Source organism: Oryctolagus cuniculus, chromosome 9 (assembly GCF_964237555.1).
Source record: "Oryctolagus cuniculus chromosome 9, mOryCun1.1, whole genome shotgun sequence".
NCBI lineage: Eukaryota > Metazoa > Chordata > Mammalia > Lagomorpha > Leporidae > Oryctolagus > Oryctolagus cuniculus.
This window is the reverse complement of record NC_091440.1, coordinates 82106441-82134123: the sequence shown is the minus strand read 5'-3', so window position 1 is coordinate 82134123 and position 27683 is coordinate 82106441. Positions and strand designations below refer to the sequence as shown.

Below are 27683 nucleotides of genomic sequence, written 5' to 3'. Positions count from 1 at the left end.
GATCAGAAGTGAAGCTTATATCTGTACTGGAGAAATCAGGGAAAAAAGCTAGGATTTGTATCTCTAAAATACACGGAGTTTATCTTCCTGTTCTTGGATTTTCTTGGAGTATGTAATATCATAAAACAAGGTGTCCTGCGAGAAACGTCACAGATTGTAGACAAAATGCAGAGATACTAGCGTGGCATCAGCCCAGATCTCCTACTTTGCTCTGTTTTGACATAGCAATTTAGAAGTTATTTCCTAAAGAAAGAACTAATTAGATTAGCAAATATCACTTGAGGTGGAGATCATGGGGACCGGTGAAGTGCGTGTATTCAACATAAGCTGCCTGTCAATGTGGTCTAAACTTAGATGTGTACCACCTAAGAGAAAAAGGTTTTGATGAGAACCTCAGGATTTTAATACTTGCCATAACATATTTATTATATAGCTCAAATAGAGAAATTGAACTCTGAAATCCAAAAAGACTCTATTTTAAAAATCAGCTGTAAATCAGTCTCCTGAGCTCAAATCTCAAAGGCAGTGCCAGAGTAATTGCACCTGTCTCTTTTCTTCCACTGGGACTAAAAAATTCTTGGGTGCAGGGACTCAGTTATATTTATTTTTAGTTTCATAGTTTATAGCAAAGTACTTCGAAATTTAGAAGCACTTGGAAAATATTATTTAATTGCTCAGGTAGGGGTTTTTGCCATGAGATTTCCAGATCATTTAAATAAGATCAAGTCATCCGATAGGAATTGAACCAAAATTATAGCTCAAGAACTGGGACTAAGACCAGCAATTTGGAATATGGGCCAATACATGTTTGTAGTTCACCACCTGGTAGGGAAATGGAGAAGTTAGGGGAGATTTTGTTGTCAGAAGCAAACTGAAAAAAATCAAGTGATGTGGGACTGAATATATTTGTTGACAAGTTAATTTTCAGTAACAATGAATACCAAATGTTGGGCTTTTTCCTTCATAGAGAATTGGTGGAAGAACTTCATCCATTAATGAAAGAAGCTCTGGAACGAAGACCAGAGGTGAGATTTTGAATTTAAATAATTAAGACTTGGTTTATTTGGACAATGATGTGAATTTACATCAAATTGAATGGCTCCCCTAAAGAATATAAGCACCCCAAGATGCATTTAACAATGAATTTTGATACTTCAATGTCATTTTCATTATTTAAGTATTTAATATAATTTGATTCCTATTTTAAAGGATTTTAAATAAATATTTATTTATTTATTTATTTGAAAGGCATAGTTACAAAGAGAGAGACTCCAGTTCTCTGGTTCACTTTCCAAATGGTCACGACAAATAGTGCTGGGCCAAGCCAAATCCACAAGCCTGGAACTCTATCTGAGTCTCCCATGTCATTGGCAGCCTTCCACTGCTTTTCCCAGACCATTAGCAGGGAGCTGGATCCTGAGTGGAGCAGCCAGAACTTGAACCAGGGCCCATATGGGATGTCAGTGTCCCAGGCAGCATCTTAACCTGCACCACAATGCTGGCCCCTTAAAGGATTTTTGTGTCCTAAACATATAAATTTAAAACAACTTAAGCTGTCATGTATATGTTATAGACTTTTGCAAAAAGTTTGCATTAAAATTAATTTTAGTTTTTAGTTTTTTGTTAATAAGCAATCAGATGCCCAAGAATATTATTTGTCTCCTCTGGCATATAACATTATTTTCTCTGATATGAATCCACTTCTAACGTACCAGCATTAAAAAACAAAAAAGGATAATGTACCAGAATAAGAAATAAATAAAAATGATACTAAGAAGCTTTCCCTATAGTAGATTTGATAAAGAAATAACAGAAATGGAGCCAATGGAATAAAAACAGAGTTACCTTGAAAGCACAGCTGGTGGAATTATTGGTGTCCCCTTCCACGAGTTTCAGATGCCCTGGACTCTCCACAGTTGCTGGGGGCACCTGGGAAGGGAGGCTCCTTAGTGCTCCACATTCCAACCTCATGGCATCTGTCCCACCGTGCTAAGGACCTGTTGCTACTATAGTCCATAATAGCAAGCACTTTCTCAAAGGATTAGGAAGAAAGAACGTGCATTTTGCCTTTTTTTTTTAAATGATGTTCCTTTTTAAAAAACGTTATCTGAGAGGTAGAGTTACAGAGAGAGAGAGAGAGAAACACAGGGAGAGAAGTCCTCCATCCACTGGTTCACTCCCCAAATGGCCGCAACAGCCGGAGCTGGGCCGATCCGAAGCCAGGAGCCTCTTCCGGGTCTCCCACATGGCTGCAGGGTCCCAAGCACCTGGGCCATCCTCTGCTGCTTTTCCCGGCCATTAGCAGGGAAGTGGATCTGAAAAGGAGCTGCCAGGACATGAGCCAGTGCCCATAGGAGATGTCAGCACTGCGGGAGGAAGCTTAACCTACTACGCCATAGCACCAGCTTTTTGTGCTTAGAAAATTTGCCTTTTGTGCTTAGCAAATTGAAATTGACTTGATTATGCCTCGCTTTAATACACATTCCTAAAGCAAGGTTAATACTGTTTTTTCCATATTCTTTTACCTCTCTCTCTGCAGAACAAGAAACGCCGAGAACGACGAGACTTACTGAGGCTCCAACTACTTCGAATTTTTGAACTTCTGGCTGACGCTGGTGTAATAAGTGACAGGTGGGCCATAACTCTACCAAACTGGTCTCTCTCTTCTTTTTAAAATATATTACCCTTAACTCGGGAAAGTAAACAAAAAATGCCCTCTTTTCCCTTTTGTTATGCTGTTACTCTGCAGTTTAGTTTAGGAACAGATTTTAGTATGTGCGTTCAGACCACGCATCTCATGGTCTGACAATCTTAAACTTTCCATTTCCTTTATTTCAGCACAAATGGAGCCTTAGAACGGGATACGCTAGCCCTGGGAGCTTTGTTCTTAGAATATGTGGACTTGACCCGCATGCTGTTAGAAGCTGAAAATGACAAAGAAGTTGAAATTCTTAAAGATATCCGGGCACATTTCAGTGCTATGGTCGCCAACTTGATCCAGTGTGTCCCAGGTAGGGTGCTAGATCGTTGCAAATCACTTTTCACCTTCGAAAAACATTCATGTTCTCTAGACTGTACCTTGCTCCATGATTCAACTGGCCTACGTGCAAATCTAGGACAAGATCTTAGATTTATTTAGAGATATTTGGAAATACACGTGAGAACAGATTGTTATAACTCAGCACAGAGTTGGAAAGGGAGCAGTGGGAATTTAGTTTGACTTTGTGCATGTCATTCCTACTCTATTTAATTTCCATTGAAAATGAACTTGTGTGATTTCCATAGGAAAGGAGTAATTTAGAAGGCACATTCACAGAGACTTCATTTTTTCCTATCTTTGTGCTAACCTGTACACATGTAATATCAGCAATATCCCTGCTGTCTGACTCACTAAATAGAATTTTTTTATTTAGTAAATATAAATTTCCAAAGTACAGTTTATGGATTACAATGGCTTTCCCCCACATAATTTCCCTCCCACTCGCACCCCTCCCATCTCCCGCTCCCTCTCCCATTCCATTCACATCAAGATTCATTTTCAATTATCTTTATATACAGAAGATTGATTCAGTATATATCAAGTAAAGATTTCATCAATTTGCACCCACACAGAAACACAAAGTGTAAAATACTGTTTCAGTACTAGTTATACCATTACTTCACATTGGACAACACATTAAGGACAGATCCCACATGAGAAGTAAGTACACAGTGACTCCTGTTGTTGACTTAACAATTTGACACTCTTGTTTATGGCGTCAGAAATCTCCCTAGGCTCTAGTCATGAGTTGCCAAGGCTATGGAAGCCTTTTGAGTTCGCCGACTTCGATCTTATTCAGACAGGGTCATAGTCAAAGTGGAAGTTCACTCCTCCCTTCAGAGAAAGGTACCTCCTTCTTTGATGACCTGTTCTTTCCACTGGGATCTCACTTGCAGAGATCTTTCATTTACTTTTATTTATTTATTTTTTTTTTTTTTGCCAGAGTGTCTTGGCTTTCCATGCCTAAAATACTCTCATGGGCTCTTCAGCCAGATCTGAATGCTTTAAGGGCTGATTCTCAGGCCAGAGTGCTGTTTAGGAAATCTGGCATTCTATGAGTCTGCTGTGTATCCAGCTTCCCATGATGGGTCGTTCTCTCCCTTTTTGATTCTATCAGTTAGTATCAGCAGACACTAGTCTTTTTTGTGTGATCCCTTTGACTCTTAGACCTATCAGTGTGATCAATTGTGAACAGAAATCGATCACTTGGACTAGTGAGATGGCATTGGTACATGCCACCTTGATGGGATTGTATTGGAATCCCCTGGCACGTTTCTAACTCCACCATTTGGGGCAAGTCCAATTGACCATGTCCCAAATTGTACATCTCCTCCCTCTCTTATTCCCACTCTTATATTTAACAGGGATCACTTTTCAGTTAAAATTTAAACACCTAAGAATAATTGTGTGTTAATTACAGAGTTCAACCAATTGTACTAGAACAAAAAAATACTAAAATGGATAAAGTATTACATTGTACAGCAACAGTCAGGACAAGAGCTGATCAAGTCACTGTTTCTCATAGTGTCCATTTCACTTCAACAGGTTTCCCCTTTGGTGCTCAGTTAGTTATCACCGATCAGGGAGAACATATGATATTTGTCCCTTTGGGACTAGCTTAATTCATTCAGCATAATGTTTTCCAGATTCCTCCATCTTGTTGCAAATGACCAGGTTTCATTGTTTTTGACTGCTATATAGTATTCTATAGAGTACATGTCCCATAATTTCTTTTTCCAGTCTACTGTTGATGGGCATTTGAGTTGGTTCCAGGTCTTAGCTATTGTGAATGGAGCTGCAATAAACATTAATGTGCAGACAGCTTTTTTGTTTACCAATTTCATTTCCTTTGGGTAAATTCCAAGGAGTGGTATGGCTGGGTTGTATGGTAGGGTTATATTCAGGTTTCTGAGGAATCTCCAGACTGACTTCCATAGTGGCTTAACCAGTTTGCATTCCCACCAACAGTGGGTTAGTGTCCCTTTTTCCCCACATCCTTGCCAGCATCTGTTGTTGGTAGATTTCTGTATGTGAGCCATTCTAACCAGGGTGAGGTGAAACCTCATTGTGGTTTTGATTTGCATTTCCCTAATTGCTAGTGATCTTGAACATTTTTTCATGTGCCTGTTGGCCATTTGGATTTCCTCTTTTGAAAAATGTCTATTGAGGTCCTTGGCCCATCTCTTAAGTGGGTTGTTTGTTTTGATGTTGTGGAGATTCTTGATTTCTTTGTAGATTCTGGTTATCAACCACTAAATAGAATTTTAAAGTAATTTTAATTTTAAGTAAAATTTTTGTAAGTAAAAATGAAACAAAATAATTAAAGTAAAATTTTAAGTAAATTTTACATTTGATTATTACATTATTGAGAGAATTATCGTTCACAGAGCAAGTGGATGTGAAACATTTTCATTCTGATAGAATCAGAAAATAATATAGCTGGTCAATTGGTGTAAAAATTAATTGAAGGATTTTTAGTATAATTCCAAAAAGCCTTCAACTCAGTTAATGTTTCTACTTTTCATGATGTGGATGTTAAAGATCTTAATGATCCTCTTCATCTTTGAGGACCCCAAATAGAGATTTAAATTAACTTTTCCAGTTGAAGTGCATTTGTTTGAAATTCATACTCTATACTAAACATCACAACTCTTCCTAAAAACAGGCAGTAGCAGTCAAGAAAACGTTTTATACATAAGCTAACAGGAAGTGTTGCAGTTTCTGAGATACTAATTAGAGAAAAGTGTCTTTGGTCCCATTTTTGATTGCTGCTTCCTTCTGAGTCTAGGTGCTACTGCCTGCTATGGGAGGAGAAGGAGAGCACACACTTAGAAAATTCAGCTTAACGTTTGAAATATGTTTCATTACCTAAAGAAAAATAGAATTAGGAAATCAAATTGACCCTTTCCCCAAAACTTAAGAATCTGGTACAAAAGTGCTTCAAAAAGTTCATGGAGAGGTGGGTGTTTAGCCTAGCAGTGAAGACACTGGGTCCGACACCTGTGTACCACATGGAGTACTGATTTTGATCCCAAGCTCTGCCTCTTGACTCCAGCTTCATGCTGATACAGACCCTGGGAAGCAGTGTTGATGGCTCAAGTGGTTGGGTTCCTGCCATTTCTGTGGGAGACCTGGACTGAGCTCCTGGCTCCCAGCTTTGGCCTAAGGCTCAGCCCTGGCCAATGTGTACATTTGGGGGTTAAACCAGAGGATGGGAGCCTTTCTCTCTCTTTCTGTGTGTGTGTGTGTGTGTGTGTATTTGTGTGTATGTCTGCCTCTCAAATTAAAAAGAAGTTCAAGGAAAACTGAAATTAAAACATAACTATTTTGATTGTAGAAAATTTTGAAATCCATGAATACTTTTTTTCATAATATGTATTTTCCATGAACTTTTAAAGACTCCCTCATATGGAAAGATTTCAATTTTTTTGCACCAAAATTTTATTTTCTAATTCCATTTTTCCCACACTTTCGGAAGCCCCATTGTGGAGCAGTGATACAGACCTCAGTGTGGGAGACTCTAACTCCGCGTTTTTCTCCCTAGTTCACCACCGAAGGTTTCTCTTCCCCCAGCAAAGCCTGCGGCACCACCTCTTCATCTTGTTCAGCCAGTGGGCGGGACCCTTCAGCATTATGTTCACTCCTCTGGATCGCTACAGTGACAGAAATCATCAGATTACAAGATACCAGTATTGTGCATTAAAAGTAGGTGACATTTTCCTCACTGAGTTTTGTCAGATCAATGGTGTGTTTCCTCAAATTAACAACCATACCTTAAATATAAGGCTAAAATAAATAGCATAATATTATTGATGTGATAAAATTGAAGTGCAAATGCAAAAGTATCAAATAGGCATACTTAAAAAAATAAACGCATTCACTGAGTTCAGAATTTACATATAAACATAGATATTTGTAAACATGTAAACATGTAAATATGAGTATTCCAGTTCTGGTCACAATTTCAAAATGGAAAACTTTGGCAAATTCCCACTTTTATCCATTGTTTCTACTATTTGGGAACCTTGAGATTTTTCTAATTTACCCCTTAATAGCTGTCTTACAAATAAACTTGCAACCCAAAACAGAAAGGTGGCACTCAAGTTCAAAATCTACCAAGAGCTGAGTGCCCTGTCCAGTCTCCTCCTCTCCCCCAGTCCTGCGATCACCAGTAAAAAAATTTCCATGCAACGAGGACTGATCAAAGGCTTCACAGCATGACTCCTTACAGCCCCATTTATTTTAGAAAATTAACTTTATATCACTTCTGTTATTTGCTCTACAAGTTAGTGACTCTCAGTTGACCTTGGCCCCAGTGGAGCTAATTTATGCGATGGTCCTCACAGTCTATTAGACCTGGTGAGTGTACATCAATCAAGATCCCCTTTTGACCTGTCTTCCCTTCATTCTTCTCCCCTCTGTAGAAACTGAAGTTCACATTTTTCATTTTCTTTACCATTGGTAAAGGATCATAATTATTTTTATATTTTTCATAGTTTGTCAACCCAGTATATTACTCAAATAGTGTTAAAAAAGCAAAATTTGAAAAAGCAGTATTTCTCTTATAAGCAGAATGCACTCAAAATCACTGAAGAAAAATGTGTTTTAGATGTTGTGAAATGGTCATTTTCCTTTGATTGTTCATGCTTTCATCTAAAGATTTGTGATAGTCATAAAATTATACATCCACAAAGTTAAATTTATGGTTTTTAACACATAAAAAGAGCTGAATTTGGAATCTTTTATTTTTTATTAAATCTACTAATGAAGTCTTTGAAATCTAGGAAAAATACTGCCTTTAGAAGTCTTTTATTTGTAAATCTAATAGTTCTGTTTTATAAAAACAAATTTGTCTAGGTTTCATTTTCACGTTTTGTTGTGTTTTTATTCTCAGGCGATGTCGGCAGTGTTGTGTTGCGGCCCTGTTTTTGACAATGTGGGCCTCTCTCCAGATGGCTACCTCTATAAGTGGCTTGACAACATTCTCGCTTGTCAAGATTTACGAGTAAGTAATAAGCAAAAGTACATTGTTTTTGAAAGTATTGTTCACAACACAATCTCTTCATGTATTAGCTACTCAAATTATTCACATTACAACTATGATACAGGATCAAAAACATGGTAACATTTACTAAAATTTATCATAAGTCGGGTTATCAAGCAAGTCTTCACAAAAGTCAAATGAGTTCTATATTCACAGTAACATTGAAGTAGTAGTGAAAAATGAAAAGATAATTTCAGTGCTGTGGCACAACAGGTTAAGCTACCACTTGTGACACCAGCAGCGCATATTGTATGTGGGAAGTCCCTGGATGATGACCCAACTGCTTGGCCCCTGCCACCCATGTGGGAGACAAAGATCGAGTTCTTTGCTCTTGTCTTTGGCCTGGCTCAGCCCTGGCTGTTTTGACCATTTGGTGAGTGAACTTGTTGATGGAAGATATTCATTCTCTCTCTCTCTATCCCCCCCCCCCACCTTTCGCCCCGTTCCCTTTCACTCTCTTTCAAATAAATAAATCTTTAAAAAAAAAATCCAGTTAACCACTGAGTCAAATAACTAATATAATAGCGATGGAAACTGGAAAATATTTTAACTGAAGAATAATGAAAATACTAAACTGGACTATAATAAACTCTTGCTTAGAATGAAATGTGTAGACTTAAAAAATGCATGTATTAGAAAGAAAAAAGGCTCATAATCAATTGCCCTAATATCCATCCTAATAATATCATATCAGTAATAGGATATCAGACTCCTTAAAAAGTATAATGAATGAAATAATAGCAATAAGAACAGAAATTAATGAAAAATAGTTTTACTGTTTAATAATCACTAAAGTCAAAAGTTTAATTTGTTAGAAGACTAATGTACAGGAAGAAGAGGAAAATCTGAGTATTCATAGAAGTATTAGAGAAGAATCAGGAAAGAAAATAAGAAATAAAGAAAACTAATACCAGATGGCTTTGCAGATAAATCCTGCCAAACATTTAAGGAACAGTTACATTGATTAAATAAAAATTATTAAAAAGAGAAAACAGATCAAGAGTAAATACATCCCAATACATTTAATGAGACCAGCATAACCTTAACAGTAAAATTGGACACATATGTAACAAGAAAAAAAATTAAAAGACAATTGCATTCATAAATTGAATTCAGTGATAGATATGTGTGTGTGTGTGTGTGTGTGTGTATATATATATATATGTATATATAAATGGTGATTCATATAACCAAACTTTATTTAAGAACTGCAGGTTGGCTTAATGTTCAAATACAAACAGCTTTCAGTTCATTGCAAAAGTACAGTCAGCATTCTGTGTCCACATCCACAAATTCAACCAATCATGGATCAGAAGTAGAAAAAAGATTGTGTCTAAGTATAGACATGTACAGACTTCTTTCTTGTCATTATCTCCTTAAAATGTAGTCTAACAACTATTTATGTTGCATTTACATTTTAATAAGCTGCATAATGTAGAGATTATGTAATCTAGAGATTACATTGGAGGATATACATAGGTTAGATGCAAGCATTATGTCATTTTTTTTTATTATTTGACAGGTAGAGTTTTAGACAGTGAGAGAGAGAGACATAGAGAAAGGTCTTCCCTCTGTTGGCTCACTCCCCAAATGGCCACAATGGCCAGCGCTGTGCCGATCCAAAGCCAGGAGCCAGAAGCCTTGGGCCATCCTCCACTGCCCTCCCAGGCCACAGCAGAGAGCTGGTCTGGAAGAGGAGCAACTGGGACTAGAACTGGCGCTCATATGGGGTGCCGGCGCTGCAGGCAGAGGATTAACCAAGTGAGCCTCATTACCGGCTCCACTATGTCATTTTTTATAAGAGACTTGTGCATACATGGATTTTGATATCATGAAGGGTTGCGGGGTCATGGAACCAATCAAGGGATGACTGTATATTGAAGTATCCTTTCTGAGATTTGAATGACCAAGGAAGCCCACTTTCAACACCACTATCAGCATTATACTGTAGATCCTAGGCAGTGCATTAGGAAAGAAAAGATAAAAGGAGTGAAAAAAATACTTATTCACAGATACACGTTTGTATACGTGGGAAATCAAAAATAATCTGTTAAATGTTGGAATTAATAAGTGAATTTCGTAAGGTTGCTAGTTGAAAGTAAAAAAAATGTGTTTCAGTATGGCAGCAGTAAACAATTGGAAAAATAATTTTGTAATTATACAAAGTATAGTAGCATCTTTTAACTAGGAATGAATATTAACTATTTAGGAATAAATCTCAAAAATGTGCAGGACCTCTTACATAGAAATATATAAAGCACTAATGGGAAAAACTGAGAGAATAAATGGAAGAATATACCATACTCATGCACTAGCCATAAAGATGTCAATTCCCCATTAACATGATTTTTAGATATAATGTAATCAATCTCAAAGTCCTAGAAAGATTTTTGTAGCAACTGTCACATTTCTTTTAATTTTTAATTTATTTGCATATCCATTCAATTTTATTTGAATGGCAGAGACACAGAGACAGATGGACAGAGATCCTTCATCCTGATTCACTCCCCAAATTCTTGCAACAAGCAGGGGAGGACTGGGCTGAAGCCAGGAGCCAGGAGCTCAATCCAGGTCTCTTATGTGGGTGGCAGACAACCACTTACTTGCGTGATTACTGCTGCCTTTGAGAATGAGCATCAGTAGAAAGCTAGAATCATAAATGGAGCTGGGCCTTGAACTTGGACACTTTGATGTGGGATGCAGGCACGCCAAGCAGCATCTTAACTGCTGCACCAAATGCCTGTCCTAACAAGTTTCTTTTAAAATAAATATGTGGAATTAGAATGGCAGATTTCTTAAACAGCACTCTGGCCTCATAATCAGCCCTTAAGGCGTTCAGATCTGGCTGAAGAGCCCATGAGAGTATTTTAGGCATGGAAAGCCAAGACACTCTGGCAAAAAATAAATAAATAAAAGACGTAAATGAAAGATCTCTGCGAGTGAGATCCCAGTGGAAAGAACAGGTCATCAAAGAAGGAGGTACCTTTCTCTGAAGGGAGGAGAAAACTTCCACTTTGACTATGACCTTGTCTGAATAAGATCAAAGTCGGCGAACTCAAAAGGCTTCCATAGCCTTGGCAACTCATGACTAGAGCCTAGGGAGATTTCTGACGCCATAAACAAGAGTGTCAAATTGTTAAGTCAACAACAGGAGTCACTGTGTACTTACTCCTCACGTGGGATCTCTGTCCTTAGTGTGTTGTCCAATGTGAATTAATGCTATAACTAGTACTCAAACAGTATTTTACACGTTATTTTCTGTGTGGGTGCAAACTAATGAAATCTTTACTTAATATATACTGAATCAATCTTCTGTATATAATTATAAATGAAAATGAATCTTGATGTGAATGGAATGGGAGAGGGAGCAGGAGATAGGAGGGGTGCGAGTGGGAGGGAAGTTATGGGGTGGGGAGCCATTGTAATCCATAAACTGTACTTTGGAAATACTTGTTAAATATTCATCAAATAAATTTTCATACAAGAAAAAAAAAGATTGTAAAAAAAATAAATAAATAAATATGTGGAATTAAAAAGGATCAAGAATAGCTAAAATAATTTTGAACATCATAAAGTGAAAACACTTACTTTAATAGACTTATAAACTCACAGTGATTAAAACACTGTACCATTGGCCAAAGAATAAATAAATACAGTGGAGTAAAATGCAGAAGGCAACTGGAAAATGGCCCACAAATATATAAGGACACTTCTTTTATATCACAGGTGACATTAGAGCTGTGGGGAAAAGAAGGTTTTTTCAATGAATGATTTTGGTCAATTAAATAACGATATTAAAATATATATGCCTAAATTTGATTCCTTTCTTACTCTGTCTACTGAGATGCATTGTAGATGGATTGTGCATCTAATGTAAAAGCTCAGATACTAAAATTTCTGGAAAATGACACAAAATAACATCTTCTTCCTGGAGGTTACAGTAAAACTTCCTAAACAGGATGCAAAAATTATTGGCCATGTGGAAGGAATGAGTAATGACTTTTGTTCTCTAAAATACATTTTTATTAGTGAAAACAGCCATAGATTGAGATTTTGGTATCACATAACCAGGAAAAAGTTCTTACCTAGAATATATCTTTATATACAAATTAATAAGGGCAAACTGAGTAAAAAGTAAGCCAGAAACGTAAGTGATTCGCAGAAGACAATACTGAAATGGTCAATAAATAGAAGAAAAGGTTCTCAAGCTCATTTGTAAGTAGTTCATTCAGGCTGCTACTATGAAATACCATAGAGTGCGTTAGCAACAGAAATGTATTTCTTACATTCCTTGTTCATGGACAGCTATCTCTTGGCTATGTCCTCACATGGCCAAAGGGTAAAGGTAACTACGGCCAGTCATGAGGACCACTCTCTCAAGATCCAATTACCTCACCTCTAAATACTGTCAGAGTAAATGCTGGCAAAGATGTAGAAAAAGGGGAATTCTTTTACACTGTTGATGGGAATGTAAATTAGTGCAGCCACTGTGGAAACCAGCACGGAGATTTCTTAAAAAAAAAAAAAGTAGAAATAGAATTGTCATGTGACCCTGATCCAGCAATCTCACCACTGACTATATACCCAAAAGACATGAACACATTGTATCAAAGAGGTACCTGTGCCACCATGTTTATAATAGGGCTGTTCACAACAGCCAATCTGTGGAATCAAAACCAATCTGATATCATTCATCAGATAAATAGATAAAGAAATGTATATACATATACTTAGACAAACGCCACATGTTCTCCCTTATATATGGAGCTAAAAGTTTTTTTAAAAAAAAACAAAACCAATAAAAGAAAGAAAGGCCTGTGTGTATCAGTTTTGCTGCAGATACACTGTTTTGTCAAACTTCTGTTCTGAGTCTTTGTTGAGTAAATTGTTAGGAGTTATATACTACTGCACTTTAGATGATGTGTGACTGTCTTGACTGTATATGGGTAAAGTTGACATCTTTTCATTTCATTGTTGTTTATGGCCCTTGCCTGTGTCCCTGATGAACTATAGTCTCTTTGCTTTTCGTCTGTTGAACTCTTTATTTAGTAGAGCATAAGCCTATGACCATAATGTAAAATGAAAATATGTTAGCTCAAAAAAAAACACTTTTTCTAATAAAATAAAAGGTACTTTCACAGTGGGTATTTGGGTTTACCATATCACTTTGGGACAGGCACAAACTTTCAGTCTATAGCATCGGGGAAATGCAAAGTAAAGACATTCAGAATTATAAACTATACAACTCAGTTTGTGTAGAGTTCAAATATAGTCCAAAGTAACCGATGGAGGCAGAAGTCAATATAGTGGCTGCTTCTGGCAGGAGAGAGTACCAAAGTAGGCTGGCAATGTTCTGGACTTTGGACCTGGTGGTGACCACACTAGCATATTCGGTTAAGATAATTCATCATATACTCATAAATTGTATACTATATCAATTTTATTCTTCAATGCAAACTTTCTAAAGTGCAATAAAATCCAGCTGATTTTCTTCCAAGTCAAACTAACCTTTTAAGGAAATTAAAAAAAAATACTTATTTCATTTTATTTGAAAGAGTTACAGAGAGGTAGAGACAGAGAGAGTCTTCCACTTGTCGTTTCACCCCCCAAATGGCCTCAATGGCCAGAACTGAGCTTATCTGAAGCCAGGAGCTTTTCCAGATTTCCCACGTGGGTACTGGGGCCCAAGCACTTGGGCCATCCTCCACTGCTTTCCCAGGTGCATTAGCATTGAGCTGGATTGGAAGTGGAGCAGCCGAGACTCGAACTGGTACCCATATGAGATGCCAGCGCTGCAGACAGGGGCTTTACGCCACTACACCACAGCACCGGCCCCAGAAAGTGTTATTTTTAAGTTGATTTACTGCTGATTACCTAAGCCTGTTGAGGAAACTAGGTTGAAGATGCCTGGTTATCCAGTTAGCATGTCTCTCCCATCTGGGCCAAATCCCGTAAGGAAAAAAGCAAACAAGCCAGGATCGTTCCTTCTCTAACTGGGTGCAAGTAGCAGAAAGAGTAGGCACCTTGAAGAGAAGCAGGAACATGGTAGGGCACGCGGCCTCCAGGCCCCGGGCTCCTCCTGGACAAATGCACGTGGCCGCCGTGATCCTGATGCCACAGGCAATGAAGCAATCAACAGATAGGAATCCTCTGAATTCTATGTGGGGTGTGTTTCCCTGGGGAAGCCTCCAGTGAAGAAGAGTCTGTTGAGACTGGATTTCTTTGTAAAAAATTGGCAGTCAAGCTTCACATGGTATATTTTACTGATCAAGCCTCTTTATCATATTGGAAATTTTCCTTAGAAGATTTTGTATACATAGAGGATATTCTATTGTATATTGGATTTTTTAAACCAAGCACTTGTGTTCTTCAGGAAAAAAAAATGTTAAATGCAAAAAAAGAAATATTGCCAAAAATTTACCACTTTTTCAGAGTTAAAATATAGACTGTAGATTTAGAGATGGTTAAATGGGGTGTATATATTTCAGTTTTCCATTGTAACATTACACCCTCTTGAAGAAGAATATGTACCTTAAAATTAATCAAAAGGGATGACCAGTCTTTGATTTTACTAAATGTATATTGACTACGCTTGATCTTGTATCTTTCTCTAGCACATTGTTTTCTTAATTGTGAATAATTGATTTGCCTCATATATTCAGGTTCACCAACTCGGCTGTGAAGTTGTTGTCTTGCTATTGGAACTCAATCCTGACCAAATAAATCTTTTCAATTGGGCAATTGACCGATGCTACACAGGCTCCTACCAACTTGCATCTGGCTGCTTCAAAGCCATAGCAACTGTGTGTGGAAGCAGGTAGGAATTTTTCTTAGTAGTCATAAGTAGCAGATAAGCACAATATGACTGTTTTGCAATTATCTGAGCAAGGTCTATGAAAATACAAAATGGCCTATGTGTCCCCAGCGGATAAACCGCTCCCTGTAAGTTTGCAGTTATGTTTTTTTCTCATTTTATCAGAGTGAATTGTTGCTACAGCATGCCACCAACCACCACCACCACCACCCCACTGCTTCCCAAGGGGCAGACAGGGTAAAAAAAAGAGAAAGCTCCCGTCCACTGGTTCTCTCCTTAAATGCCTGCAGTGGAGGGGGCTAGGCTTGGGCCAAAGCCAGGACCCAGGAACTCAATCTAGGTCTCCCACACTGATGACAGAGACCAATTTCTTGAGCTAGCACAGTCACCTGCCAGGGTCTACATTAGCAGAAAAACGGAATCAGGAGCAGAGCTGGAAATGGAACCAGGCACTCTGATCCGGTGTGCAGGCATCTCAGGCAGGATCTTCACCACCAGGTCAACCGCCCCCGCATCATAAATCTTCCAAGTGCCTCAAAATTCACAGTGAAACATTAGATCAAGTACTTGTAAACCATGTTTAAAAAGATACATTAAAGGAACTAAACAATATCTAGAAGTATTTGTGACAAGTGTGAATTATAAATCCTTTAGTCATCTTCAAACCAAACCCAGAAGGTGGCCTACAAATTTTAAAACTCCTTTTGTCAAAAACTTTGGGGGAAAAAAAAAAGAAATGGTGACACTGCAAATTCCATAGATTATACTTTCAAAACCACTACACTATAGGGCAGGCAACTGGCCTAGCAGTCAAGACCCCAGCATCCCGTATCAGGGTCACTAGGCTCCATGACCAGTGTAGGCCCTAGGAGGCAGCAATGAGGACTCAAGTAATTGAGTTCCTGACCCCCAGTTGTATTCCTGGTTCCCAGCTTTAGCTGGGCCCAGCCCAGGACATCCCCAGCATTTGAAGAGTGGATCAGTGGATGGGACATTTGTGCATGCTTTCTCTGTATCTGTCTGTCTCTTTCTCTCTCTCTCTCTCCCTCTCTTGCTCTCCTCCTCTCCCTCTCTCCCTCTCTTCCTCTCTCTCTCCCTCTCTCCCCACTCACCTTCTCCCTCCTTTTGTCACCTTTCTCAAATATTAAAAAAAAAATCACTATCCTGATTATGTATATTGGTCTTTCAATGCTAAGATTTATTGAGTGAAATTTTTTCATAGAAAAGATGAAAGGCTTAATGTAGATTCTCCAAGTTGCATAGTATTCACAAGAAATAAGTTAAGTAGCAGGAAAATTGAGAGAATGAAGCTTAAGTTTATTTTTAAAAAGACCCTTCATAGACTTTAGATTTTTCCTTTTTAATCAAATATATTTAAATAACTATCTTGAGCTATTGGATGCAGGGAACAAAAGTGAATTTGTCTTAAATTCTAACCTATTATGGGTCTAAATTAATAAGAACAGTGTTTTAAAAGACATCTACTTTCAATAAACCCAAAATAAGCATGCTATTTAAAAAGATAAGTTTTTCTTTAAAATGTTTCTCCTTCTTTTAAAAAGATAGAAGATATCATTACATGATAAAGCTTTCATTATTCTAAATCTCACTAGCAGAATTTTTACTTCTTTTTTTTTTGTATGCTTTAATCTCCATAAAAGCTGCAGCAGATGGATACAACCTAAACTGATTTTCCATTCTATTTTATTTCCTGATAAAAGTATTATTGAAAAATTATTTATACTTACAAAGCACTAGCAAAATAACACTGTTGCAAAAACCTCTTTCCCTGGAGTGTTTTTGTTCTTATTTTCAGATATTTCAACATTTTAAAAATGAAAGTTTTGTCCACATAACCCTTTGATTTCAAAATATGTATTTAGAATCTGTGACTTGGACGTCTATTCTTTGACAAATAAAAGTCATAAAAGTTTCCCCTCTCTGCTGTCCTTCACCCAGTGAACTTGGTTTGAACTGTTGTAGTCAAATTTATTTCACTGCATGGTCATCTCATAACATATCACACTGCATTCCTGTGACTAAATCTAGGTATTTTTTTTCCTTAGGGAAAAAAATGAATGCTCTGTGAATTTAGCAATATAGTCTCAATTTCAGTAATATCTCTAGTCACAAAAATATTAGGCCTAAAATGCTTTGTGTTCCAAGTGGATTATTTAAAGAATCCTACTGAGCTATTCAGATTTTTTGGACAAGCATTGCTTATCTATGTACATTTGTGATGCCCACCACTCCCAAAGGAAGGACAGTGGGCCAGGGGACCCCATGGCCAGGACCTCACAGTGGCCAACACTTCTGCCATTTCTCACCACAGGCAGGTTCCGAGTTTAAAGTTTCAACTGTGGCCTGAACTTGCTCTTTATCCCCATAAATTCTCAGCCCATGTAGTCTAGACAGGGTTCCAGAAAGCCTTGCACAATCTTTGCACTATGTCGGACATTTTGCACAAATGTCCAGACATTTGATTTTTTTTTTTGAAAATCAATTCTAATGTGTTCAGCATTTACTTGATTTGTTCTCTGTAAGTTTATACCTGAAAAGCAATTAACTACTTTATCTTATGAACTAAGTTCCCAAAGAGTCATATGCAAAATGAATCACATTTTAAATTTCTTAAGCAAGTTGTCTGTATAGTAACTCCCACAGGCCATTTTCCACAACAAAGAATCTTTCTTGTAAAATAAATAATTTCCTCCTCCTTTTCAAACAGAACTGATCACATGTGGATTCAGTTTTAGGGGACTATGACTGTTTATAAGCAGATTCCTTCATTAACAAACCACTTACAGTTGGGTCAGCTTAATAGACTGAAACTTGTAAGTGCTCTTGTCAACTTTAATTTTCTACCTTTAGTTTTAGAAGAATAAATTATTTTTATATAGTTAATATATCGATCCTTCTGCTCATTAGATGTGATAATTAAAAGAAAATTTATCCTCTACATTCTTTTTCCATTTCCTTTGCAGAAATAGGGCTGTGTGTTTATGTGGACATGTATGTTCATACATGGAGATTAGCTATGTGAGGCTATGCTATGACTCTAATGAAATTGGGAGACAAGAAACCAGAATGGAACTTCAGTAGGACCAGGGAAAGTGAGGATAAATTTGAAAATGTAATATTAATTTTGAAGAAGTTTTCATAAAATATATTTATGCTTTTCATTAAAAACTATCAAATACTTGTCGGTACTATAATACAGCATGAAAGAAAACAGCTTACCTGTCAAGCAGCTTTAGTTCAAATAAATATTTGGCTTCTGTGCATGTTCTTACTAACTTCTCAACTCCCTCCCAATGAGATCAGTGCAGAACAGATAAGGAAACTAAAAAAGAAACTAAATGGCTTTCCAAGGATATAAATCATGGTAAATCATATGCTGTATATTTAAAGTGTGGGCCATTTCCAATCACTACCTTAACTCACATTTAATTAAATAGTTAAAATACCATTGTTTTTATTTTTACCCTTCAACATGAGCTTAAAATATGTTATTAGATATTCTAGAACTATTTTTAAGATCAAAGTTTTAATTTTTAAAAGAATTTTATTTGGTTTATTTTTGAAGGTAGTTTGTGTTCTCATTGTTTGCATGTTTATTTTGCTCCAAGTTAACATCCTATAAATCTTTCTTAATTTAAACCAAGCCTAGCAAATTTAAATTCCTAAAAGTAAATGCCCCACATTTTCTTAAGGAAATAACACTCATCCATTAACAGGGAAGACAAGAGAAGCTAATGACTCATGAATGCATATCACACTCTACCGGATCATGCATAGCCTCATTCAGCCTTGTCCGCCCACTGGAGTATTTCAGGAGAGCACAGTGTGGCAATTTGGGGTCTGGAAATCGATTGTCGTGGGTTCAAACCCTCACACTGCATCTAATCAGGTGTGCCCTGTTGAGCAAGTTATAAATGCTTCCTTGTGGATAAGATGGGGTAAGCTTAAGGATTAGTAAAGCCCATTTCTTGGTCTAAGGCCGGGCACATAGTTAGCACCCCTGTGTAAACTATTCTCCAGTTGTTGGAGGGACAAGGTTATGACATAATCCTCTCCATCAACTAATAAAAGCTGTTTCTCTTCAGAATATTTCAAAGCCATCCCAAGCTTGGTCATTTTGTCCACAGCTAATAGACATCTCCCAAATTCTCCAAAATCCCCTCTCTTGTACATTGGAAGAAATGGTTTTATGTCTTGTTTCCTTTCTGCATTCTGCTTACCATCCATATGTAGTTTACTGTTTGGTTGCACTGTATGAAAACAACTGTTACTTCTCTTTAACCCTGTCTATGTTGAACAAGTACTGAAAGGTGTAGCATTTTGGTTCTAAGCCTATTTTAAACATCTAAGTGCAGCTTTCTAGGTGTGCTCTTTTGCTTATGTGGAATATTTCTGCTTTCCTTCTCTGGGTTTCTTTCATTTTCTGCTTCTGTGCTGTTCCTGTCAATGAATTTCATGGCTCAGTCTTAAGTGACTAATTCAGTGCCCTAATCACATGGGCAAGTGTATGGCTTGCATAAGAAGGAGGCTTCGTCTACCCCTTTCCTGCCTTTAAGTCCCTATTCAAATGGCAGTATTTTGGGGGGTTCTTTTCGGTGTAAATATATATTATGAAACCCAGAGACAGAGCAGCAGCTGGGCATCTCTGCTGCTGGGGAACCTGGGAAGAAGCTCTTTCTACTTTCTCTAGATACTGCAGTTTGTAAGAGTTCCAAGTAAGATGGGCTAACAGCGCACTCACTGTGCTATTTGGGTTGTCTACAAGGCTGAGAACACTGTGGTCTAGCACTTGAATTCTTTAGAATCAGACACATCTTGGGGTCTAGGTTCCACCCCTTCTGTATGATCTTGGGAGAGTCCTCAACTCTCTGAGCTTGTGGTAAGGCTTAAATAACAAATCTCAGTAAAGGCGTTGGTGCAGTGCGGGGCACGAAGTAAGCAGATGATAACCTCCTTCATCCATCATCATTCTGAGCCCTGTCATCATCCCCGCCATCATCTGGGGGCCTCCCCAATTTCCCAACAAAGACACCACCTGTACGCTGTGTTCATTTAAAAATAAAAGTTCCAGAAAAGTAATCATTGTAGAATGCAAATAAATAGAGCTATTTTGGAGGGACAACATAGCAATATCTACCAAAATTGAAATGTCTTTGCCTCTGAATGATATTTTCTAGGAATCTTTTCTAAAAAAATATATTTGGTGTTTGTTGCTCCATAATATTGAGAAATTGAAAGTACCCTAAACATTATCAGTGTATATCAGAGGTTCGATTCCCTAGCAAAGAGATTCTCAGATGGAGATCTGAGTGCATAAAAATGTATTAAGGAGTGTCCTTAAGGCTGACATCTATAGGGAAGTAAAACAAGCAAGACTGAGCAGAGAAAAGAAAACCATAATCCGCCCCACATGGCCCGGTCCTGGGAAGCAGACTGATTCTCACTCGGGCAAATCTCCTTGGCTAAAGGCATTTTCAGGGAAGGATTCAGCTCCGCGATATCAGCTGCAATGCTTTAGTTGCAGAGTTGAGAACCTCATTCCTAAAACAAGGCCCCCGGTAGCACATCACAGCATCCATCACCAGAATGGTTATTTATGATGCATCTGTACTGTGGAATACTATGCAGATGCTAAGAAGACTGAAGCAAGCCTTAGAGCTCAGTGAAAAATGAAATCAAGTAGCACACACATTTGTGTTTAAAATCCTCTGCTTTGGGGAAGGGGTATTTAAGTGGACATATTTGCATGTGTCCTGGAATACACATCAAAGTGTTGCCTCTGAGCTAGAACCAAAGCAGATGAGAGAGAGAACATAGTTGGGTCACTTCTGCATTTTATTCTATACAGCTATCCATAGCCAGCACCAGCTTGCCAGCCATTTGAATGAAGCATCTTTACTGGATTTTTCAGCCCTAACATGTTGCTTGAATCTTTTAGAAGAAAAATGTATTCATGCATTACTGGTATCATAAAAATGTGCTAGTTGAGTAATATTACGTGGAAATCCTTTTTCTTGACTTTAACCAATTCTTGCTCTCTCTCTCACTTAATCAAATGGGATGTCTTCATAGTAGGAATATGATTTTCTAGAAGGGTTACTGTCCTAAACTAGAACTTTTTAGGCAATGTTGTTTTATAGAATTATATAGGATCAAAAGATGGAAATCATAGAAAAAAAAGATAATGCATTTTTTCACCTCCAAGCTATCTTCTGCTCTTTGAGAGTGGCCTGAAATAAACATAAGGCACTCACCTTCTACATCTAGACCATTCCCTGCTTGTTCATCTCACTGGAAGTTCTTGATTTATCATTGCTTTTGTGCAGCAAAATAAAGAAATACAATGAGAAGATGTCACCCTTAAATAACAAGAAAACATTATTTAATCTCCATATTCTGATTGGTTCTACTGCCAAGGGCAGTACTCACTGCATTCCAGTCCCCTAGTTCCCATCCCACATATACAAATGATGACCAAAAGCTGCTGATTTTAACTCCGCAGTGGTCTGCAAATATATCCCCTCCTTTCTGTCTCTAATGTCCCTGCCCTAATTCAAACCCCTCATCAACTGCTTTTGAGATTCTCTTTTTTTAAAGATTTATTTATTTATTTGAAAGTCTGAGTTATGCAGCAGCAGGGGGCGAGGGAAGGGAAGAGAGAGAGAGAGAGAGAGAGAGAGAGAGAGAGAGATCTTCCATCCACTGGTTCACCACCAAGTTGGTCACAACAGCCAGCACTAGGCCAGGCTGAAGCCAGGAAGGAGCTTCATCTTTGTTTCCCATGAGTAACAGGGTCCCAAGTACTTGGACCATCTGCTGCTTTCCAAGGCACATTAGTAGGGAGTTGGCTCAGAAGTGGACAGCTGGGACTCAAACTGGCACCCATAAGGGATGCTGGCTTTGTAAACCATAGCTTTGCTCACTATACCGCAGTCCTGGCCCCTTCTTTTGGATTCTTGTAACAGCCTCTGCTCTTAGCCCCTGCAGTCCGTTCTCTACACAGCAGCCAGAACGATTGTTCAGATAGGAATCTACGAGCCCCCTGCCCCACGGTGGATCCTTCACTTGGTTCTCTGAAACTGAGGATGAAGGCCATTGGTCAGTCATCATCTAAACCCACCACCACCATAGCCCCATTTCCTGCCATCTCTCTGTTTCCTTCATTCCATCTACTACACAGAGAGTCATTTCTTTTACAGAGGCTATCTTCCCATTTCTTGCTTAAAATCTTTCTTTTTTTTTTTTTTAATTTTTTTTTTTTGACAGGCAGAGTGGACAGTGAGAGAGAGAGACAGAGAGAAAGGTCTTCCTTTGCCGTTGGTTCACCCTCCAATGGCTGTCACGGCAGGCGCGCTGTGGCCGGCACACCGCGCTGATCCAATGGCAGGAGCCAGGTACTTACCCTGGTCTCCCATGGGGTGCAGGGCCCAAGCACTTGGGCCATCCTCCACTGCACTCCCGGGCCACAGCAGAGAGCTGGCCTGGAAGAGGGGCAACCGGGACAGAATCCGGCGCCCCGACTGGGACTAGAACCCAGTGTGCCGGCGCTGCAAGGCGGAGGATTAGCCTAGTGAGCCACGGTGCCAGCTGCTTAAAATCTTTCAAAATGCTCTCCTCTCTGCCTGTGGCATTCGCCACTCTGCCCCTCCTGTGGCCTGATGCTTCAAGAATCGTTTTACTTGTACCCTGCTCTGACGTAGGTGTTCCTCCTAAGGGGTCTGGGGGCCTGCTGTGGGTTGTGCCCCCAGACCTGGACTGTATAGTCTGCCTCCATCACTAACCTGCAGTTCCTCCTACTAACAAGCGCTGTGTCAGTACCTCACACTTACTTCCTGATCATTGTTTTGCACTTAGTACGTTCAGATGCATCACATGAAAATAGGAATTGAATGAGCTATTGAGAAACTTCACACACATGTCCTCTCCTCTTCTCTTCACTCATATTTGGTTTTCATTAAAATCTGTTGGCATCAGATTTTTGCAGTCTTTCATCCTGGCATTACGATATTCTATTTTAAGTAAAAATAATCACTGTATTCCATCTACTCATAAAATGCAAACAATAGAAGTAAAATTGGGCCTGGGCAGATCATTGGTAAGTGCCTGAGCTTGTTGTGCTCCGATTGTCAAGATTATTAGCCAGGCTGTCTTGTAAACTATGCTGTTTATGTTTCTTTTAGGAACTATCCTTTCGACATAGTGACGCTATTAAACCTTGTTCTATTCAAGGCTTCTGACACCAACAGAGAGATTTATGAAATCTCCATGCAGCTCATGCAGGTAAGTATCATTTATTGTTGTGCGAAATTTCCTTCCTTGAACACACACACACACACACACAAACAGAAACGGTGTTTGATTGCTGAGTTGCTGTTTATTGAAACACATTTATTCATCTGTGCTTATCATTGGTAGTGTGAAGAGTGAAAACCAATCATATAATCTTCAGTAAACAGAGTAATTGACTCGTGCTTTTCCTCTTATACTCTATTCGCTCTGTAACTGCTGGCTTTTTTCAAACAGAAATGCTCCAGAGGTACCCAGCTAATTTTTCTCATACTTTTCTTCTTGTCCTACCTCTCTTTAGATCCTTGAGGCAAAGCTTTTTGTATACTCGAAGAAAGTCGCCGAGCAGAGGCCTGGCAGCATTCTGTATGGGACCCACGGCCCGTTACCACCCCTCTACAGTGTGTCCCTCGCCCTCCTGTCGTGTGAACTGGCCAGGATGTACCCTGAACTCACCCTTCCACTTTTCTCAGGTACCGCATGGTAGTCAGTAATGAGATAGGCAAGCATTTCTGGTGCTCTAAGCAATTTCCCTGCTAAAATCCAAGCATAATTTGAGAAACAGAATAGTTGATGCTAAATCCATAGATCAAAATAGTTTATTGGCTAAATCCAGTTACGCATGGAAGTAAAGACTAAAACAACTTTAAAATGTAAAAAAAAAAAAAAAAAGTTAATCTAAAGCAGTATAGGCATAAACATACATATGACAAATGCAAAGATGCTTAGAGTACTAATAATACTTCTATATGTATTTTCTATGTAAATTTCCCAAGAAACTAAATACAGCTGAGTAACTTGGTATTCACAGTTGCTTATGTAATTTCTGAGAGTTGTTTGTTCTTGGTTGGGAGAGAGGCTGCAGTTGCCATGTTGCTGCATATATGAATTGCGGAGACTGATTCTTGGCATACTTTATAAGCAATCTTCATGAATGACTTTTGTGAAAGTCTGTTTTTAAAGAATCGCATTTCTCGGTTAACTTCTTATCTAAGCTCCTGGAGCACCGTGTCAAGGGGTATACTTTGGCCTCTGGAATTCATCCTCTTTTTCCATCTACCTCACCACTGCCCTCGTCCAGATCCTCTTCCACCCCCCTGCCTCTGACGACCCTGACCAAATCCATCCTCTGGGTTGTGATCCACATTCCTAGGCAAAGCCAGATCCATACAACACTTCTCAATTCTAACCTCCCGGCCTACCTGTCCTAAACATAAATGTCTGCAACAGCAGCTTCCATTTATGGAGTGTCCTTTTGTTTTAGGCTGTACATTAAGTACTTTAATGGGCATTGTCTTTATTATACAATCTTTACACCCCAGCAGGCGTGTAGTATAATGGTTATGACAGAGGCTCTGGAGTGAGGTAGCCTGGGTTCAAACCCCAGCCCAGTCAGTCACCGGCTGTTTGACCTTGGACAAATCACAGAATGTCCAAACTCTTGTTTCCTCATCTTCAATAAGAACTACCTCGCAGAGGAGGAGGACTAGCGTGAGCTCACAAAAACCATGCAACTGGCCCAGCACTAGCGTGCAATCATCACTAGCAGCACCACCGCCACCATTTGTATTTTACAGGCAAGAGACTAAGGCTTAAAGATGATATATAATTTGCTCAAGGGGCTAGCATTGTGGCATAGTAGGTAAAGCCACTGCCTGCAATGTCAGCATCCCATATAGGCACCAGTTCATGTCTCAGTTGCTCCACTTCTGATCCAGGTCCCTGCTAATGACCCAAGAAAAGCAGCAGCAGATGGCCTTGCCACCCACGTGGAAGACCAGGGTAAAGCTCTGGCTCCTGGCTTCAGCCTGGTCCAGCACTGGCCATTGAAGCCTTCTGGGGAGTTAAGCAGCAGATGGAAAATACTTCTCTCCCTCTCTCTCCCTCTCTATGTATCTATCAATCTATATCTTTATCTGTCTATCTCTTCCTCTCTCTCTCTCTCTCTCTCTCTCTCTAACTTTGCCTTTCAAACATAAGTAAATCTAAAAAAAAATTTATTCAAGACCATATAGCTAGGAAGCAGTCAAACCAGAATTAAATCTACAACTGTCTTCCTACAAATTCCTACAAAGTGATTGCTATAGAATTAGAGCTCTTTAATGTATTTAAAAAAAAAAAAAACTCTTTCATCCTTTCAACCCTCTAAAGCAATATCACATAATCTCTGACCAGCGTGCTGGGCATTCCCATAAATCTTTGCACTGCACATGTTGTTCTCGATCCTGGGAATGGCTCCCTCCCTCTCCCTAACTCTCCAGACTCCTTAAATATAATTTTGCGTCTACCTCTACCATGCAAATCGCTCTCTCGGTCTCAAGCAGAGTTCATCACATCCCTGCATGATGCAGTATACCTGAAACAGTGGGGACACCCAAGAAAGGCTTTTTTAATAAATTCTTTTTGGAAAACTAAGATTTATTTTTATTCATGTCAACCGAGCTGTGGGTCTTGGGGAAAAAAAGAGGTGAATAAAATGGTCCCTCCCATCAAAGGGCCATAGTGTAGTCATAAAGATAGATGTGCATTTATACAGTTATGACACAGTAAGAGAACTGCTGTTCTAGAAAGAGTATGACATGCATGGGATGGAAGCTCAGGAACAATCAGTTGTTGGGGTTGGGGTAAGATTTCCCAGAGAAGTTGATGTCTGAGCTGCAGTTTGAAAGCAGAGCAGAGATTTGCGAGGTGGACAAGTAATTGATAGACATTACAGGCCAAGAGAAGAGCAGAGGCCTTGGCTTAGAGGTAGGAAATAGCACCACGATGCACTCCAGAGGTCACAGAGAGGTCAGTGTGGCTAACTGAGCATACAGGGAAGGGGCAAAGCCAGAAATGGTCAGGGACAGATGGAGAGGAAGATGACAAGTCTCAGAAGGCCTTGTGTCCTGTGCCAGGGAATGTGTAGGTTGGCCAGCTTCTGAATGTGTCCCTTGAGCCTTCAGAGCCCTGTGAACATGGAGGGCAACCAAGCACACAGCTGGGGTTTTGAACATCACTCATGAGTTCCAAACCAGAAGGGGGTGGGGGCCAAGGTCAGCCTGTGTTCTACAGAAAGACTGGCTTCAGGATGGAGGGCGGATTAGAGAAAACCCAACCTAAAGAGAAGATACCAATTAGGAAACGATGACAGTGATCCAAGGAGGAAATGTGAAATGCTAAAGGCCCTGTGAGAGTGGAGGGGAGAGACAGGAGTCACGAGGTGCTGGGGTGGCACACCAGAGAGAGGGCCTGGTGCGTCCTCTGGTGGACTGGTGGAGAACAGAGCGAGCTGCGAGAGTGACAAGGGAGGGTTAGGGTGAGGCACAGATCGCACGCTCAGCGTGGGATGTTGAGTGGGGACCTCTGCCAGGAATCCTCAGGTGTGGACAGGCCTGGACTCAAGGGAAAGCCAACACTGATGCTCCTAGAAGAATAGGAGGGGTTAGGGCCAAGGGCACGGTGAGATTAGGAGCAGAGAGAGTACAAGAGTGAGGGCTTTAAAAAAAAAAAAAAAGATTTATTTGAAAGTCAGAATTACAGAGAGAAGGGGAGAGATAGAGCTTCCATCTGCTGGTTCACTCTCCCAATAGCTGCAATGGCCAGGACTAGGTCAGGCTGAAGCCAGGAGCATTTTTCCCAGTTTCCCACGTGGGTGCAGGGGCCCAAGCACTTGGGCCATCTTCCACTGCTTTCCCAGGCGCATTAGCAGGGAGCTGGTTTGGAAGTGGAGCAGCCAGAATGTAAAGCGGTGCACATATGGGATGCCAGTGCTGCAGGTGGTGGCTTGACCCGCTATGCCACAACACCAGCCCTAACACTCAGCTCTTACCAACTGTTCTAAGGATCAGCTAGGGGCCCGAGAAGGAAAGGACTCAAGCTTGGAGAGGACAGAGACCACCCAGGAGATGGGTTTCATAGAAACCTAGAGAAAAATGAGGATTTAGGACAGAGTGAGCAGTCCACATCCTCTGATGGAACAGAGAGATCCCAGAAGATAAGATTTAAAAGTGACCCTCTGGATCTCACAGTCCATTGATGAGTGTGGTCATTTATTGATGAGTGTGGTCATTCCCGTGAGAGGTGGCAACAGAAGCCAGATTGCAGTGTCCTGGCTGAGAAAGGAGGGAAGAGAGAGACTGCAGCTGCAGGGTTGGGGGCTGGGGGTGGGGGGGCTGGGTCAAAGTCAGGGCAGGGGCTTTGAAGGATGAGCAGGATAGGAGCAGGTTTCTTCGTGGCGAGGGAGAAGCCAATGAATTGGGAGAGGCTGATGGTTCGGGGGAGAGGAGATAAATAGTCCAGCAAGTTTAACAAGGGAAGAAGTTCATGGAATGAGCTGCAACACCTTCAGCCTACACTCTCTCCATGAATTTAGCTTTTGGCTATTTTGACTTATGAGTCAATAACTTTTCAAAATAACATGGAAAAAATAAGAGGTTACGATAGATTCCTACCTTGTGTTTTTACAGCCTTGACTCTCATAAACCCTGTGGTGAGGT

General features: G+C 39.6%; 1 protein-coding gene across 7 annotated transcripts in view; it reads left to right on the top strand.

Moving 5' to 3' along the window:
* The window catches only part of FRY (FRY microtubule binding protein), a 492126-nt gene that overhangs the window by 367431 nt on the left and 97012 nt on the right, over positions 1-27683 (top strand). For all 7 annotated transcript variants that reach the window (XM_008273531.4, XM_070049049.1, XM_070049050.1 and 4 more), the window contains 8 exons: positions 968-1025; positions 2540-2631; positions 2839-3011; positions 6585-6745; positions 7935-8045; positions 14747-14901; positions 23100-23199; positions 23507-23678. In XM_008273531.4, coding sequence (XP_008271753.3) covers positions 968-1025; positions 2540-2631; positions 2839-3011; positions 6585-6745; positions 7935-8045; positions 14747-14901; positions 23100-23199; positions 23507-23678 — 1022 coding nt within the window. The remainder of the gene's footprint in view (positions 1-967; positions 1026-2539; positions 2632-2838; positions 3012-6584; positions 6746-7934; positions 8046-14746; positions 14902-23099; positions 23200-23506; positions 23679-27683) is intronic.